The sequence below is a fragment of the Danaus plexippus genome, chromosome 24 (genome assembly GCF_018135715.1).
Source record: "Danaus plexippus chromosome 24, MEX_DaPlex, whole genome shotgun sequence".
In the NCBI taxonomy this organism is placed as follows: Eukaryota; Metazoa; Arthropoda; class Insecta; order Lepidoptera; family Nymphalidae; genus Danaus; species Danaus plexippus.
In genome coordinates this window covers 2904456-2924567 of record NC_083552.1, presented here as the reverse complement: position 1 = coordinate 2924567, position 20112 = coordinate 2904456, and the positions used below count along the sequence as shown (strand labels likewise).

Here is a 20112-nt window from a genome sequence, read left to right as displayed (position 1 = left end):
GCATGTTTTTTTGTTGGTATATTTTTCGGTGTGATCATAATAGCACCATTGGTATCCTATTGTAAGTATCTCACAGCCAGGGCGCCATATCTGTTTGTGAGACCTAGGGTTTTGTGCTAATAAAATACAAGATGGTAGCCCGTATAATTTGCAGTATTATGTGCATTGTTTTAGTTGTGTTTATGTTTTTATTCTCTTGCTTATTTTTTATAATTATGGGAAGACCTTTTGACCGGAGGAAATACAGTGTTATTTGATTGTTTTATTTTTAATATTTTATTTTTATTTCGTAATCGTTAAATGTAACATATGTTTTTGAACATCCCTCTGTAATAGATGGAAGTTCAAGTATGTGTGGCTAGATATTCTTTTCGTGCAATTTTGTTATCTTATTGCTTATTGTTGATTTTATTAAATATAAAAAGCGATTTAATTATTGACACAATTTTTCCGTGAAGTGCTATTGTATGTGTACTTGTAATTGCTTTTTTGATTTTCTTAATATAACTTCCTACGATCGTCAGACTGTTTTCCGACTAGTTTGTGGGTCCATTCAGTCGTGGTATACGATACGATATTGTATCGGCGTAGATTGAATGAAGAAAGTTTCAAACTGTCGGTGTTCAGTTTGATAGACCAGACTGGTACTAAGGGTTATGAATTATGATGATGGCCTGAATAAAAGCTTTTATTTTTTGTTGAAAGCTTTGAACATTTTTTTCTTATTTTATATTTCGACACTGACTCTTTAAATTCTCTGTAATTTCGTTACTTTTTTATTTCCGTTTTAACTATTTACATTTACCTATACTTTTGTTTGAGCCAATCAGAGTAAAGTGGACTGATGGAAATGGAATGTTAAACTTGAAGCAAAATTTGCGTCTTATTTTTTTTTTGTGTTATACATTTTGCTGGTTTAAATTAACTATTGTCATTCTGTCAGTTCAAAACATTCTTCCTTTATATATATATATATCTATATATATTATATTTATTAACTAAAAACTTTTCACTTAAAATCTGACTTTTACAAACTAAATTTAAATAATAAATAAATTTAAATGCTCCGTCGGATTCTTAATTACAATATAACAGTTATATTTATAATTTAATTATAATATAACAAAGCAAATATTCTCAGTATAATAAAACTTCATAAATTTTTGCCGTATTGATGAATTTTAAAAAGACTTAAATACAGATTTCATCATTTGTTTGATGTAAAAAAATGATAAAAAATATTTTCAATAAAACACCATTGCACAAACATGATCGTACGACTTTTGAAACGAATCCGAATTTTGTACCTTAAGCGAATCAAACTATTCTTAACTTTTATAAAACTGGTTGTAAAATATTATAAACCAGGTGCGCGAGCGCATCTGCCTCGCGCACGTGGTCCCTTTGTGAAGATTGGACTTGTCACAAGATGTTTAGCTTATTGAAAATAATTATTTAATTTTATATGAACTAGCTATATATATTTTTCTTCATTGAAGTACCAACAATTGATCTCTTTGACGTTACATTTTTGTTGTGATGTATAAATATGTTGTGATATTACTTAGAAGTATTATTTAATAAGTTTAAATTTTGTGGTCTTCTAGGATTGTATAAAAAACCATTGTCTCTTCGCTATCCTATGTTTAAGTAAAAATCGATAGGTATCATTGGGTATCCTACTATCATTTTCCAGTCTAGCGATTCGATACCATAACAAAGAGTTCATCGAACTTTTGATCGCCAGTGGTGGTTAGTGCCTGCGATTGAATTAAACATTTATATATCACGGTTTAATGCGATGATTTAATCATGAATCCCATTTTGAGTCTATTAAGACTGAAGCTGTGTGAAAATTACCGAAATTCTCAATGGAAACGGTCAAGCGGTTCAAAGGAATTACTTCAGTTTAGGTGAAAATCAACATAAGGCTTAAACATATCGAAACCTGTCACAATGGAAGGTAAAGTTCGTGATTAAGAACAAGAAAAATTGAAGCTAATTCCAGTCATAAGTGTGCATCTATCAAGCTATCTAGCTACGTCTAATTACCATGGCTTTGTGTATAAGCCTGAAGGAAAGAAGCTTGGATTCCACCACACAGCTTGCAAGCAGAAAGCATTCAACCATCTTCAAACATTTTATCAAAACGTAAATTTTTGAACTACATAACCAAGACTGAAAACTAAGACTGTTTTGAATGGGCGCTAACTACCAATAAAGTGACGAAGAAAATGATGCTGTAGATATCTTGGGTGGTGAAGTAGGTTTTTGGACAGTATTTAAAATTATATTTTTTTTTGATAGACTCTGTTCGTATTTTATAACATTTTCGTATTTTACAATATTTTCATATCTTTCTCTCATATAATGTTCTTGCAAAATCAATTTTAAGTTTAATAAACAAGTCCAATTTAAAATATACTGTATACATTCGTGATAAATATTTTTGGACACTATTCTGACAAAAAATTGTATTTTCTTAATTATGTATAGCGACACTGTTATTATTATTTATTCTAAGATTTTTTTTGTCTTCAATCCTATCATATTTTATGTGAATAAGTTAGTGATATTTATTGATTTATATTTAATTATATCAGTAACAAATTTTTTTCACTGTTACTTTATCTCTGATGCCATATCGGGAAATCAATTATATTAATTTTAATGTAAAGTATACAACATTTTTGTCTTTTATATAATCTTTATTAATTTTTAAGTTTTACTTAAACCTCTTTCATAAATGTATTCCAAATGAAATACTCATGTATTAGATTTAGTTAATTAAAAAAAAAAAAACAGACGCATCGATGAGTTTCTTGGTGTTTCTTCTCATCGAAAGTCTTTCCGAAACACCGGTAAAGTCAAATAAATGTGGAAAAATATTGAGTGTTTTATTTTTTTTTATTAAACTTAAATAAAAACCAAAAGTACCTTTAACCAAACTCTGCTTTTACATATATTATAACAGTGAACTTAATCGTTTAAAAAAAATTATCATAAAAATTACTTGATTTATTTTAATATTTGGATCGCTTGTATCATTAAAATAAGACTATAAACGTTATATATTTTAATAAAAACGACAGTTTATCTCTTGATTACAGACGTACAAAGGTGTAAATGCTAAATTTCGGTGAACTCAATCTTGATGTGAATGAACTTTTATCTCAAGTGTAGATCTCTCTAGAACACATTGTTTATTTTAATACGTGTTTAGAATTTTAATTTAGATTTAATAAAGAACACACACTGTGTAAAACCAATAGTTAACTTAAAACCGTTAAGTGTTTAAATTAATTAAATTAAAATAATTTTGTTTAAATTCGTAAAAAAAAAACAAAAAAAATTATAATCTAAAAAGGATTTTTTAAACAAACGTTTATTCATAATAATTAAAATTCGAATTTTATTTTTACGTTCATAAAGTCTTTACCATAACCATGAATTTAAATTATATACTGACTAAATACTTTTCATAAAACCTAAGCTCTTTATATTAAATATATATAATAACATCTTTTTCATTACAACTTTACTGAACGACCTCGTTAATGTTTCATTTTTCTGTAGTTTCATGAGTTTATATTTCAATTCTAATTAAAATTCTTGGGGAGTCGTTTATTATTGAAGTAAAGTAACTTCTTTGTAACGTGTTATTAATAAGACTGCATTTTCTCATACATTTTTTTAATGCTATTTTATGCAAGGCATTACCTCATTTATTTCCAAAGTATAATATCATTGCTTGTCAAAAATTAATTTCGCATTTCTAACTTTCGTTAACAAACAATTAACAAAGCATGGGATTTTTGCACGAACGAGCATGTACATACATTCAGTATGAAGTCGATTTTCAACCGTCTTGATATATAAAAAATCCTATCCTTAAAATTCCACAAGCGGCCGAAATACGTTAATGTCATGTTTGTTGTATTGACGTATCCACGTACCTCCGATCAATGGGAGACCATTATGGTAGCTTTAGATAACCATTGACTTATACAATAGCAGTAGTACCATCGGCATAAGGAACTCAAGGTCATATATGGACGGGGCATGGCATACACGTGTATGACATATTAATACGAGAAAAGTTAAATCGTACGCCTTACCTATGACGTGCTATATCAGCTGTTTTAATTGTTGTCAAAAAAATAATTTGTTGCACAAACATACAAAGGAGGTTCGCTTTGAATGCCACGGTTGCGATTGATTTAGGGGGAAATAAGAAAAAAGGAAAATATGGTCAAGGTCAATAAATTTGTTAAACAAGAATAATTAAGATGAACTGTACACAAAACAAAAATCTTCCTCTTTGGAATGTTCAGGTTAAAAGGGGATTAAAGAGGAATGTTTAGGTGATATAAAGAGAAAAAGTCGATAAATTCAAAATATGTCACTAGATTACTCTGGTTGGTGTAAGACGTAAGCATTTCAAAAATGTGTTTAGTAGAAGACATTAGTAGCCAGTACTTCTCTAACTCATCACTATGAGTCGACTGCTGTCTCTAACTCGTCACTATGAGAGAGTTTTCTTCATTTTTAAATAAAACTAGAGTCAAGCTATAAACTATCTCGTGAACGGATAATTGACAAGGATTAATCATTGTAACACTTATTTGAAAAATGTCTGCAGTGATACGTAAAGGGCACACAAAAACCTGAATAATTAACGTTATTATTGTATATCCTAAGCTAAAGCTCCAATTTAATTACACAATGAAACTTATTACAAATTTAAAAAGAAACAGGAACTCGACTTACCGAAGGTCGTGAGTTTGAATCCTGCTCGTGTCGTGGAATTTTTACTTCTACATTTTATATTTCAATTTCAATTAAAGAAATGACGTAAATCCTATTTTAAGTAGCATAATATTTATCCGTAAATATAAATAAATTAACAGATTTGAGTAATTAATTATGTATTTTAGCTAAGGGATAAAAGAATCAGAAAATAGAAAAAGATATTTTTCTTTATTTCTTACTTTTTCTTTACCGTTGCACAAACTCTCACAAGCAGAATATGATGTGGTTTATATGAAAAAGTTATTTAGATATATGACAGAGATATTTAAATTAAATCATAGTATTAATAAATATTATACCTATGCGTGTAAAAGCAGTGAAGTGTCATAAAGTCATAAATTATTTTCATCTAGGTATATGACAAACTAGGCAGAGATGCATAAAAATTAAATGTATCCCTCGTTAGTAACTGGGATTCTGGAGCAGGCGTCCACGCTTAATAGTTTCTCGGAATTATACGGTTTAATGGAGCGGTAGTTTTTAGAGTTATATAAAAAAAAAATGGGACATTAAATACGTTTTACCTACATACACACTACACACACACTAGGCACAATGTCCTAATTATATTAAAAATACGTATCATATATACGTATTATATGTCTATGTATTACATAAAATAAATTAAAAAACACAAACTAATACTAATTAGTAGTTTAAATATTCCTCAATATATTTGACACATGTATTTTAATGTAACTTAGTCTTTTAATTAAAAGCTAGTGAAATAGAGAAAGAAAATTAATTTTGATTGAAACAAAATTAATTTGAGCTCTCAATTAACTTATTTATGGTTATCGGTGTTGAGATTAATAATGTCTTGAGATTAATAATTTCAACTTATCTAATATTTAAGGAGAAATAAATCAGCTCTTAGAGAATTATCCTACATTGATTTATGTATGTTGAATATACGTATGAAAGTTCGTTCAATTTAATTCAATTCATCTGTATCGGAGGACTTGTAATATTTTAATTCTTTCATAATTTATGAGTGTGCAGTTCACAGACATTTATCTGAAGTTTATATAGGATATTGTAGATCACAATGAACTGGTGTTGCCTAAATGCGAGAATGAGAGAAGACTTCAATCTGGCTTTTGCTATATATCCAGTACATCTGGTCTTGTTATTTGTCTTGATGTATTGAGAGTCCCAATAACTTATTAAGTATATTCGCTAAATACTTTTTATTTTAAAACAACGTAACACATTTGTGAAGTTTTTAGCTTGATTTACATAGTTGTTAAGTCAAACTAAATTGATGAATGTCTTAGCATTCAACGAGAAATTCTTAAAAATCTATAACCTGCCACTGGATTGGACTTGAAACCAGGAACAAAGAGGTTAAAACCAATGCCCTAAGAAAGTGACGTCAGTTAATTTGTTAATAAACATTTACATTTAATAGTCTTACATGCGCTAAAACATTATAAACGAATGAATTAATTTATCTGGAGTATATTCTAAACAACATCTGTCTAGGAAGAGATAAATAGGCTGATAGCTCACCTTATATGATATGGAAGGTTTAAATTACAGAACCATACCCAATTACTTTCATATTACAGTTATTTTATATCAAAACATTTGATCAAGAATTAATACAGAGTAACCATTAGGCGAACTCTTTGCTTAATTTCTATGTTTTCTAAATACTTTAGACGTTTTAGAAAATATTCTCCCTGCAAAAGGTCTTGCAAGAATTTAAGAACGAGACAGAAACCCATTTCGGGAAAAGCTAACAAGAACTTTTAACAAAAGAAATTTGAACCGTAAAAAATCCTATTAAAATTAAAAACAAATACATTTTAATTTTAAAGTATTAATATTATCTTTTGTATAAATTGAAATGTATATGAAAGAACAATAAATTTAAATACGTCGTTTATATGTATATTTAATTCTATTCAAATATCATTAAACAATTATTTCATATATAATTAATCTATTGATCTTAAATGAGTATCTCAGCCTACGTGTTTAACTTAAAATTAATATGCAAGAATATCCACTAGATGGCGTTATAAAATTTGAAAGAAGACAGTATTAAGGGTTTTATCTAGCTAGATCGATGTCACGCTCTGTATAAGTATGATAAATCAACTTTTGGACATATTTTCTATGCTTTTGTCAAGAAAGTATGAAAGTTTTCACATGTTTGAAACAATTTTAGATTGTAGTATAGCTTACGTAAATAAATTCGTGTTTTTTTTTTATTATTCTCGTTCTGATGTAATCTAAACAGTACAAACAGTAGTTTTCAATAGCAACACCTGATATTAATACGTTAATTTTTTCACAAAAGTATATAATGTAGACGGTAAACAGAAACTTTATTAGCGGTTAACATCTGATTCCCCTTCCATGTGGGGTTTATAGCTTTTAAACGGTGTAGATTTATGGCGATCCCTATAAAATCGACAGCACTAATACTATCATGGTGTTCCGAATAATTAATGGGGTTGGATGGGCTTAAAGTTTCCATACGTATTGTTACCTTAATATAAGAAATTGTTTTATATTTCTTACTTTTATTGAATACAGAAGTAGCTGATGATTTTACTTTAATTATTAATTATTATTATACTGATTTAAGATTATATATTTTAATTATTTATAATGCAAAATAAAGACAACACTATTAAATAGAAAAAAATTAAATAAAAATAAATGAGAAATATCTATCTATGTTAAACTAAGTACACACATAGGCATAACATTGCTTACACATTGAACTTCATACATGAAATATACCTTAAATTCCGTCGGTTAAAAGTGCTTGCTTACATTCGTCCAATCATTCAAAGGAATTCTTAATATACGTCTGTGTGTCCCGACTTTAATGCGTTCTGTGATCGTTAATCTCTTTGCATTGATAGATTTCTTCTTAAGAAATAATAGACACAGTGTATCGATAGCCGTACAAGGACAAAACGAAACATTTATAAAAAAAAGTTATTTAATTTATTTCTATGTAGGTACTTTACCAAAATTTTGCTAATATTACGAAAATATGTTCGTTCGTTAAATTTTGCTCATTTAAGATTGTTATTGAAAAATTCAGTCCTTTTTGTGGACAAAAAAGAAACTTACAAAACATCGTAGTCTCGTAAGGTGATCATTTTATGGTCACCCCATGCTTGTATAAGGATACACTTTTACTCGCATTCCTAATCTGACTCTAGCGCAGTTTCACTCGGCACGCTCCCAGCATACCGACAGCTATCAGTACCGTACAGTGGAGATATTAATGGTGACCATGGTTTAAGAAAAGAAAAGACTAGATTACAATATAATAATTTATATTATTATAGTATTTTATTTTTAAATTATTAATTTTTTTCACCCTTAGACGTAGAGTTTTAAAGCCCCGGGTTTAATTTGCACATGCCATGAAAATAATGAACGTACTAATAAAATTTTCAAAAACTGCATTGTAGACACTTAAGACAGACGACATATTATGAAAATAAAATAACAACTCCCCCATGCAGGTCACGGAAAATAATATGACTTACTAAAAAATTTTATACATTTAAACGAGGTACACACTTGCGCCATCTAACGCTAGCAAGTGCTCACGCGTCATGTTGCAATCTAATAATATAATTCACTGTCAACAGATGGCGCCACTTATGGGTATTTACAAAGAGTATTATATATCGTATTTGAAATTTTGTAACATTTTCATTATTAATATAATTATTTGAAACTGTATAATCTTAAGGCAATCAATATAAAAACGAATTAACTCTACAAAACCGTAAATGTAACAGAATAAGCCGTAAATAGCTGTTGACTTCAAAGATTTACGGTTGCCCAATTTACCCAATTACCGGGACGCGCTATTAAAAGAATATTAAAAGTTTTATTGCTGCCTCATATTCCCGCACTTTAAATTTTTAATAAAATTGCCGTACATACTTGGGGTTATTGTGCATATATTTCATTAACGTCTGAACCTAGCTTAGTTACAGGTGGAACAGCGTTATCAAAGATCCGGGTATCCTACCCATATAAGCCGCGAAAATTCGTAATGTATTACTCAACATTCCCATAGAACTTTAAGTTCATACATACTCCAAATTTCCGGCAAATAATGAAAATTTTGAATACCTTTAGAGAATTTTAAAGATCTATTTTAAATAAATCACTGACGGTCAAGGCTGTTAGGTTTAGGCATTTAGGTTGCTGAAGATTTGAATAGGCATTTTAAAACTACAATAATCTAATCTCTGCACAAGGATATATTTTTATACTTTTGACCATGTAGCAGCTATCAATCCTGCTATAAAAAGGCTGGTTGAAAAGTTAAAAGTAAAAAAAATTACCAACGAATACGATATATTTAGTTATTACATAATAGTGAAGAGCTAGGTAATGAGATTTATATATGCACTAGAACCTTCCTCGAGAATCACGCTATCGAGTGGTGATAACTGTTTGATAATCGGTGCAGTAGTTTTTCCGTTTATCGCGAACAAACAGACAGACAGACAAACGCGGAGAGGGACTTCGTTTTATAATATGTATTGATATATTGAATCATCGGCGAATGTTTCTTTATTTTATTAACGACTTTATTTATATATTTTTTTTATATGTTTGACAAGGTATGTCTTTAGGATGTTGTTTTATATTATTTGACACATACATTCTAATAAATTTTTCAATATTAGGTTTCCTCGATATCCCAATCCTGAATAATTTATTTCTTCTATTGGAAATAATTCAAACTTGAAGTTTATTTTGTAGTAAATAAAGGAGCGAATAATAACTATGTATCATATGACGTTTCAATTGTAGTCATTTAAAATATTATTTTCTTTATATTCCTTTATAAAAGCTGAGTGATGCTCCGCACTTACGTTAAACGTGTTCCCAGGAACACCATTTTAGAAATAATTTTAAAAGGTAAAATGTAAATCCAATTTCCTGAGTGCAAATTTAAAGAACACAGAGAAAAAGAACAAGGTACCTTGATTAAGTCTGTACCGCAGTTAAGATTGTTAGAAACGAGGCTTTCCAATTAATAGTAGCGTATTTTTCACTATACTTTGCTTCAATTTGTAAGTGACTTAATGACGGTATCCATTATATTATATCTTTAAATTCGTGTTTTTTGTGCGTAAACTATATATTATATTATATTATATATATAGTAGGTATAAATATAATAAGTACGTTATATCTAAATACCACATAGTTTATTTCTATTTCTCGAATGATAGTATCAAAAATAATGAATGATGTTTATGAAGTAATAGTTTCAGAAAATCATTTTTACATTCTTATTCCAAGACATTTTTCCTTTAAGTTTCATTTTTGACGAAAGCATTTCGAATATATTTGTTCTTTTTTTGTTCCTTTGCTTAATAGCATTTTTAATATTAATGTTTTAAAAGATTTTTTATTTCAGTGCATTTCCTCGTCTTTTTTTTAAATCTTACTCAGGAAACAGAAGGTAAACAGCTACTGTGTTGAAGCATACTTATTATAAACTGTAGAACGCTTAAAAATGGTTAATTGTTGAATTTAACTTAACGTATACTTTAAATCTGAACGTTGGTTTTTGAAGATAGAATGTAAATCACTGAGGAAGAATAAAATATTTATATTTTTTTACAAGTTAAAACTAATAGTTCTAAGGAGAAATTAAATAACAAATATATTTTTAAGTGATTACTTCTGACAATTTGATTTTATCTAACGATCAGTTGAACGGAACATTCAAAAGCTATAAATAGTTAGTAACATAATCAGTATTATAAAAATAATAACGATTTGAATAATATTTTAATATAGTCTAGAAAATGTCCTGTAGTTTTCAAAACATTGCACTATTTACAGACAAAATCTAATTGTCCTTAGTGTTACGTAACAATATAAAAAGTTAGCCTGTTTATTGGTGTTAAAATATCAATATAACTATGTAATATCATAGAAATGATTTTTAAGTTCGGTTATGTTAGGAATATGCTTGAATTATAGGTCGAAAAACCTCTTTCGTTAGTATTCAGAACATTTTTAACGGTGCCGTATGCAATTTTTCGTGGAACGTTGAACAATTTCTGATGCTGTAATACTTGAGGGCCAGTGAGGCTCTGGCTTGTGAACTAAAACATCAACGAAACAATACCGGTATACAGGTCAATATCTAAGTGCTTCCGAAATAAATTGGCGTCCAAAAAATAACCTATAAATAACATTCCATTCGAATCATGTTTGAAATATTTTATTACAACAAAAAGTTGTCCAAAGATCGACTGAAATGAACTATTCCTGTTATTTGTGTTTATATTGACATAACTGCCGAGTTTGCGAATTCATGGCTCGGAATATAAACGAAATATACTGAAAATTGCTGCTATTCCCATTTCATTCTGTAACTGGTGCAATTTATTGTTTCAGATGTCTGGAGTGCTGTGGGATGATCAGTGAGGGGAAATGATGTGTGAGTGATGTGACGTATATCGATAGTCGATATGGCGACCATGGATTTGACCAACGAGGTGGTCCGCCTGCGGGCTGAACTGGAAAAGGTCTCAACTGAGCGGGACATGCTGCTATGCGAAGTCTCCAACTTAAGGAGGGAATTAGAGCTCAGCGAACTCAAGAATCTGCAGGATGACAGGTAAGTTGTGTTGCAGATTTAACGTTTTTTTTAAGCTCATATAAAAAAATAATAAAGGCATCCAGATGTTTGTGTCATTTCGATTTTGATTCTTACACTCCAATATAAATAGTCCATTTTAGAATAAAATTTTAAGTCATAATCAGAAGCAGTAACCAGTCCACTGCTGGACCCGTCTCACGTTTTCAATGTATTCTCTTAATTTCAAAAGCTAACTATAAATAACATACTATTAAGGAAAAGTATTCTATACGCATATCATTTATGTATGACGGAGCGTGGATATATAAACACTATCCCTTACAGACAAAGGGAACCCACGTCTTGCCTCCTTTCAAAAGCCTCCACGATTCGTTGGTACTCCATGTCTCAGTGTAACGGTATCGGTATCAAGAGATGAGCGAATTTCACATAATGTTCATATTCTGCTTGAAATCATTGTAGTCACCGAGAACTATATATTTTTTATCCTATATAAATTGGGAATAAGGAAGACAGATATATTTTTATCAGCTGTTATCATTAAATCTGTCTATCAGACAGAAGTATGTCCAACAAGACAATCTTAGTTATCGATAGATCAACCCTTAAAAATTTCCAAATGTTCTTACTTTCATCTCTTTCCATAAGTTTTATATCAGAGCCAACAAGTCATGAAAGTCTCACGAGTAAAGCAAATTAATTAATTGCTCAAAGTGAAGATTATAACATTCGCAAGTCACTCTCTCCTCGGGGTTCTCTGTCAACTTATGGTTTATTATTCTTCTTTTAAATGTCCTTAAATTTCAATGGATAGTAAATTTCCATTCAGCCTTTATCTGTTTTTATGATAATATGATTTTATTACTGTACTGACACGCTCAAAGCATGTAACGCATTAATAACACGTCAAAAGTGCCTAACATCATTCTGAAATAGAGCTAATAACCTTATACTGCAGGACTTAATGAAGCTAATAAATATCTCAAAAAACTGGCTTACTAATAAAATTGAGAGCTACAATGCCACAGACAGACATACACACACAGAATTATCTATATTTATGTTAAAAATGGAATTAAACAGATCGTAAACTTATGTAGACACATGTTATCTTATGAAGAAGACCTCATAATGCTTTAGGTATATTTGCTTATTCATAAACTTAGCCAGTAATAAAGTTATCAAATTTCATATACTAGTACAAGTACATTTAGAACACGGTACTTTGTACAAAGATGTTGGTATATGTGTATCCGGCTTGTCATCAAATCTCCTGAATGTTTTGGCCTAATTTTTATGTATTGATATTACCAAGACAAGGTTAAAAACAAGTTAGTTTTGTCAGTAGCAATGATATTATATAGTCGAATTATTAATAGGGATAAATTTTAATAACGCTTGGGCCATATTGATGTCAGTCATTTAGACACTTGCACCAAACCCGGTTCCTATTACTATTGTTCATGACGGCTTCCGACATCGTCAGTGGTGCTCAGAACAGCTTGTCACTTGATAGTATTTTTTTTCTATATTTTTTTGGTTAGCAAATGTAAGCTCAAGTCAACGAGAGTAAGTCTACTCGTGAGAGGGCTAGCGTGTTAACAAAAATGTGAAATTTCAAAGAAAATTTCTCGCTGTTTCGGAATATAACCCTTAATTCTATAAAGTTAGAGTATATATTTGTGTCAATATAACTAATGTTACTTTCTATATATTGGGTATGAAAAATGTATAGTATAATATCAGATAATAATGCAAAGATCTGATTGTTTGTAATCCGGTTGAACAGCCTTGCAGTCTATTTATTTAAAGTGAGTGGCATTTAATTTACTTTGTCAGTTTAAAATGTCACAGTTTAGTGTTTCAAGCTTCGTTTAATCAAAATGATCAAACGAACTATTCCTTTTTAATACAAGAAAATGCTGCAGTCATATTATTAGATTAATTGTTAACACGCCATTTTATTTAGTTTATTATAAGGTGACTGATTTCATCTGCTAGTGCTCTCGAGTCTTGTTCATTTTTTTTGTTAATATTTTTAATATGTTTAAATCGATCTATCTACATATATGTATTTGATTTTATTGTATAATTTATATAATTATATTTCACAAGATTGCAAAACAGTAGTGTGAGTTTAAAACTGAAAAACATCCATGTTGACCTATCTATAAATACTTCATCCTTGCTTTCATCTTTATTATCACCCTCTGTTGAAGGTCGTACAATATTATTTTTTATATTTATACGTTAAACGATATTATAATATTTTAATTTAATAATTAACTATTAAACGTGTTCTTTTTCGTATAATTAATTGTATTTTTTTCCGCGTGCTATACTTAGCATATATATTTATTGCTTGCTGATAAATGAAATAGTTACATTGAATCCTAAAACGTTAAATTTACTGATAAGATTTTACAAAGTTTATATAAATAATAGTATATAGAAATGTTGGTATATATCTGGTCACTAACACAATCACATCGATTCTATTGAACATAAGTTGCAGAAAAAATATATACAGACGTACATATATAAAAATATGTTATCAATAAACACGAGTTCATAGACTACAACCTTATTGAAACCTATAAGATTTGCTTCAAATATTTTTAATGAATATTACCTAAGTAACAGGTTGAAGTTATTCTCAAGTTGATACCTAAGGACCACTTAAATTATCCGAAAGCCGTCAGAATAACGAAGATAATCCCGGGCAGGTAATGAAGTCGATATTCTGTATAATCCTAAAACACGTGTTAATTTAAGCTCTAGTTAAAGTTTCATCTATTCTATATAACTTATTCTACGTGTTCTGCCATTTACCTTCATTATATATAACGTAATTATTGAACATTCCAACCAATTAAGAATATTTAATATATCTCAAAAGTTTTTGCGATTTAATCTTTTAAATGTAATAAAGAAATAAATTAATCCCGTTTGTTTAATTATTTTATTAAAATAATTTCGATTAGATTAAGTGTATTAAGAATGTAAATATTTTAAAAATCCGTTAGTTATATAAAAATGGGAATCGATAATATTACATGTCAGTATTTCATACTATGAAAGTGCTTGAAGCTCTTTATTTAACTTTTGGCTTTTTCATCCGGGATACCGTCAAATGTCATTTGAAATTCTTAATCCCCTTCAGTTTTGAATGTCCACAGAATTGTCAAGAAGAATTATTAGTTTGGGAAGTTCTTAATAATTTATAATATTTGACAGAATGTCACGTGTTGAAAGATTGCCATTAAACATGATATTTTTCCATTTATAAAATATATTTCCAAGTAGCAGTTCACGTTTTTAGTATATAATTCGCTATATAAACACTCTTATATACTTTTGTGACTGATTCCTTTTCGAATATGACGTACTATTGTCAGTATTCATACCCAGAAACCTATTAAAAAGCAAAAAAATGACATTTCCGGAACAATTCACATCTAACGAAGCGTTTGTCATTTCTATATTAAAATTCATAGAGCCTTTACAAATAAAGATGGCGAACAGTATTACGTAAGACGATTTTTTAATATGGAGACGCTATTTTTTACACAAGCTAAAACCTTAAAATCTATATATTACTTTGACTTATTATTTTATTTTTTAATTACGTAATCTCACTAACCCCATAAAAGTAACTTTTCATTGAGGGAGTAATTTAATTACTATGAGACAGTTTTCCATTTTCAGTCTTTTGTCTAGTAACTATTCATTGAGCGAGTAATTATATTACTCTGAGACCTTATCTTATTTTTTACTGTAACTCTATGGTCCAGTTACTGCTTGATGATGGAGTAATTTTGTTAGTTTCTGATTTTTTTTAACCTTTTACTGTGACTATCATTTATTTAATATTCGTTAAGCAATACATGTTGGTTGAAGACGTTGTTTCTAGTTTATACGTCAAGCATTTCTTGCTGTTATTTTTGAAGTATTGATGACATAATTATATCAGATTTTTGTATATTATCATACGTATTTTAATTAAAATATCGCGATACGCTGTTCAATGACTAAAACTAAACAAACAATAATATGTTTAACAAAAACGTATATTTTATTTTGTATTTTCTTTTTTTTTTATGATTTTCGTTACGATGTTAGGTCATTAGCAGTTATACGTTTATAATATTTATTGTGAGTAATGACTGTGTTAGATAGAATATTATATAACTTTTATTGATTACTATTTGATTACATATGTATTGTCTTCCGACCGAATCGCTTGGAAGTCGATGAGGGAGGCCTATGTCCAGCAGTGGTCCTCACATGACTGAAATAGTAACAGTAGTATGTATTGTGACTTTGGTATAAAAAAAAATAATTCCACATAAAGAAGCTCATATTAAAGCTATAATATTTCGTTCGATAACTACAATAGATTTTATATTGCCTTTTGTTTGTGAAGTAATTATTAATTACTCAAAATTATTTTTTTGATACGTTTACATTTTTTACAACTAAATCGTATTAACTTAGTTTCAAAACTGAAAATAAAATCATTGTGATGTATATTGTTTACTAGAATTAAAATTCAAATAGGTCTTACTAAATTGTTTGAATATTACAACATTCAACATTCCCTTGATTACAATATTCATCTTAATCTCAGCAGCTTAGTACTTGAGATGTTGTAAATAATTAACAACTGAACCAAATGTTCTTCACCAGTCTTTATAATATTGGACTTTCTATTACATTTTTATTTTTTTCATCATAGTTGTTTCGCCTCGGCAGTTAAGTGATTTGCATAGTAAAAGTGCCATTACAGATATGAAGTAGAAAATTTTTAACGTTACAAAACAAAGTCATTGTGTTACATGCATCTTTATAAAAAATTGTTTTGTGACGTATATTTTTTTATATGTATGTACTTAATATACTGGTTTTTTACAGCGGTTTCGCTTGTCTATAAATTTTAAGGTAGAGCTTTTTAGTTTGAATGTTTTACGGAACAAAAATTACAATATGAGATATTCTTACAAGCTATGTTGTTATGTTGTTGTTTAAAAATCGTGGATGTATTTGCAAGTCTACGTATTCAGCAGATGTTAGGTTATTAATCAACTCGTAGACCATCTGTTCAGCTGATCTCCGAGGTCCGTAAAACAGCTCTTAAGTAGTCCGGATTGGTTAGAGCAAAGCTGAATCTTAAACAAATTCAATTTCTTTTAAAAATTTCCTATCTTTGTTATAACCGTCAAACAAATGAAGATGTACAGATTCGAATTAAAATTTAAGTATATTATATACAATGAAGAATTACACACGAGAAAACAGTATAGAAAGTTTTGTTTTCTTATATAATAATTAGCTATCAGGATGTTCCTAGAATATGGTATTTACTTACAAACATCTTCTATATCTTGTATTTTCTTATTATTTTGTTATCTCGTATATTCATACACTTACCAAAACGGCACACAGTTTTTAACCTAAATTGGGTTATTGTTTCCTTGAAAGCTATAGAATGTTCTCTCGGGAGCGTCTCCATATCCTTAGAACTGTTTTATTATTATTTTAATTCTCATAATTTATTTATCTTTTTTAAATTTTAATACTGTTTAAAACTAACCTGATGTGTTTTGTATCTTGATAGACAGCTCAAGCTCAGCTCAATATGCTTTTTATAAAGACTAACTTATGTATTATTAAATATGTATAATCTATATCATTTGAATCTTTGAAGTTATTACTTAAAAGATTAATAATAATCGCTGTTCTATCCAAATTTAAAAACATTTATTTATTTATCTATTACCGAAACTGACGATCAGAGGTGTATCAATATCCGTTAGATTTGACTATTTATTTAATTGAATTATATTGATATATAATAACAGGTCTCCGTCTTTACCTGACACTATATACACAATTTTATGTGTTTAATTCGAAGAGAGCCGTAAAAAGTCGTAAATCTAAATGTACCTACTACTTTTTGAAACTTTTATGTTTTTCGGGAAAAACATATTTCCTATTTCAACATATAGCTTTGGCAGATAATACTTTTGAAATCCGAAGTTCAACTAATACGTGTCATGGAAATGCCACAACTTACATTCCCATGGGACGGGCGATGACGTCATAAAACCATACCAAACGTGGGCACCGTGACGTCATCGACCTCGCCTGGCTCTCAACACTTTCGGTTTCTTGCCTACGCTTCTGATTACTTCAACATAGTATTGTTTTTGCGAAATAAATACATTTTCAACGTAACATTTACAAAATAGTTCAGAATTTAATTAATTCCTTTGTTACTAGATAAATATTTGTTGAATGCCTGACTGTGAGGGCAACTTTAATTTCAGCGTACTTATGCTAAGTATCATTAAAATAAATGGAAATATTTTAAAGATTTCTGGCATAACACGAATAGTAATATCATTAAGGGCATGAATTATTAAAATTATATGAGATATGAATATGCATATGTCGTAAGTATTGCAAAAAAGTACAATTTCCTGTTGTTTAAAGATTAGCAAATTATCTGAGATCCGTCAATTGTTGTTATCGGTATTCCCAAGACGTAAACAGACGTACTTAAAATTGTATATAAAAATATTGAAACGCGAATTATATACATATATATAGGCAATATAATTATGTCAATAGTTTGGGTTAAATTATTCTATATGAATTAAACTTGAACAATATATGTATTATATCATGTATGAAAAAAAAAAATCCGGGATTTATTACATAAATTGCTCAAAATAATAATTAAATCCATATGAATAGTTACGTGATAGTAAAAATTATTCTAAAACTATTCCATTATTTGGTGGGAATTTATTATTTTATGATTACAGACGTAACCACCACCATTTTATTTAAATATTTATATAAACACCGCTTATAACTCCATTACGGTATAGCTTTTGAACCAATTTGAATGAAAAATTGAATGCAGTATTGAATAATTCATTTAAAATGAACATAAATTGATGGAAACAATTCATTAGCCCATAAACAGAGTGGGTAAATTCAACTTTTATAGATACAACATTATGCTTAATGTCTTAAATTAGAGGGTTAAACATGTTACGGTGCTTCTAAGAAATGGAAATCATTTGATTGGATAACTATATGTAGGTACATTTTAACGCTAGTATTATAATCGCTATAAGAATATTATAAAAACGACAAATTTGATATTTAAGATTCGAACCGGCTACCCACTTGATAATATTAAAACATTTAATGTCATGTATTATATAAATGTGTGTACGTTTTAGTAATATAATTATAATATTGCCTTGGTTACCTGTTTTCAAGTTAGCGACATAATTCGTCCGCCCACGTTATGCGTAGGTTATTCGGATTTTACTTGTTTGAGGTCAAAGAAACAACCTCTGGGGTATGTTTTTGATGAGCATCTTGGATATGTTGTTATTCAAGATAACGCTCTAGGTATGTTTCTGAGGGAGATAATATTATACATACAAATATATATATATATTATTTTATGTATATGGTTACACATACAATGATAGTTGTATCTTTAATTTGAACTATATTGTACTCATGAATTTGTCTATGTTGTAATGTTGCAATGTTTTTATGTTAGTTGAAATTTTCTTCTATAACAAAGTCATTCAACAGTTAAATTTTATACCAAAATGTTATGATACTGAATCAGATTAACCAGAACAGGCTGACAGACATTTTTTTTTGTGATTTAGTCATTACTGTACCTTGAGTGTAGTTGAGTATAGATATTTTATAAATACGTATCAAAAAGTAATTTCTACATTTAAGAATATTGTACATTTAAGATGTACTAAGATTGCATTTTTTTTGGCCATTTATTGATCTAGTTACATGAAATGTTTAGTTTGACCTTCTTTTTCTATTGTTTCAGTAGTTTTTAAGCGATAATTCGTAACATTATAAGATAATGAAATAGAACGTGCGAATTCAATTCACCGAAATGGTTTATAAGATATTTCCATAATAAAACATCTGCTTTCAAATCCGTAAGTAATTCAGAGTTCAATGAATTCCGTTTTTATTTATATGTCTAGTAAACAATGAGGTGGGATGCTAAGAGCATCATACACTAGCCGTGTACTGTTTACGAGCTTGTGTGTAATTTTTGTGTTTAATTTTCCAAATCATATATACGATGATTTTCATTACTTAAACTTTTGCAAATTATAGTACTAACGTAGTTCTATTAATGTAAAACTAGAGAAATTTCGTATGTATAGCGATGTAAAATTTATATTTTATAGTAAGACCACCGTTATTATCAGAATTACTTGACAGTGATGAAATCATAGCTTAATACAATGTAAATATATACGTGTATTTTTATATTAATACATAAAATATAATGTTCCTATATTTTTTTTTATTAACACATTAATGTTATAGCGATAATATAATATGAATATATGTATACGGACACACACACACACACACACACACATATGTATGTATGTACATAGGTATATATATATACATACATACATATATATAAATAAATCTGCCATTCAATACATTATTTTTTGTATAAATTAAAATAGTATAAAGTAAACGTAAATACTTATAAAATTATTTTATCACGATTTTTTGTAAATGATTTGATCTCCCGAATTTAGTTTTACTAAAAGTACTGCAATCAACAACCACAAACTTCGATAACTGTTTCCCCGCCC

At 28.8% G+C, this 20112-nt stretch overlaps 1 protein-coding gene across 2 annotated transcripts in view; it reads left to right on the top strand.

Moving 5' to 3' along the window:
* Positions 1 to 20112, top strand: part of LOC116775967 (IQ motif and SEC7 domain-containing protein 2) — a 91089-nt gene that overhangs the window by 31656 nt on the left and 39321 nt on the right. For both annotated transcript variants that reach the window (XM_061524185.1, XM_061524189.1), the window contains exon 2: positions 11227 to 11449. In XM_061524185.1, the coding sequence (XP_061380169.1) occupies positions 11301 to 11449 (149 nt within the window). In that variant the 5' untranslated portion in view covers positions 11227 to 11300. The remainder of the gene's footprint in view (positions 1 to 11226; positions 11450 to 20112) is intronic.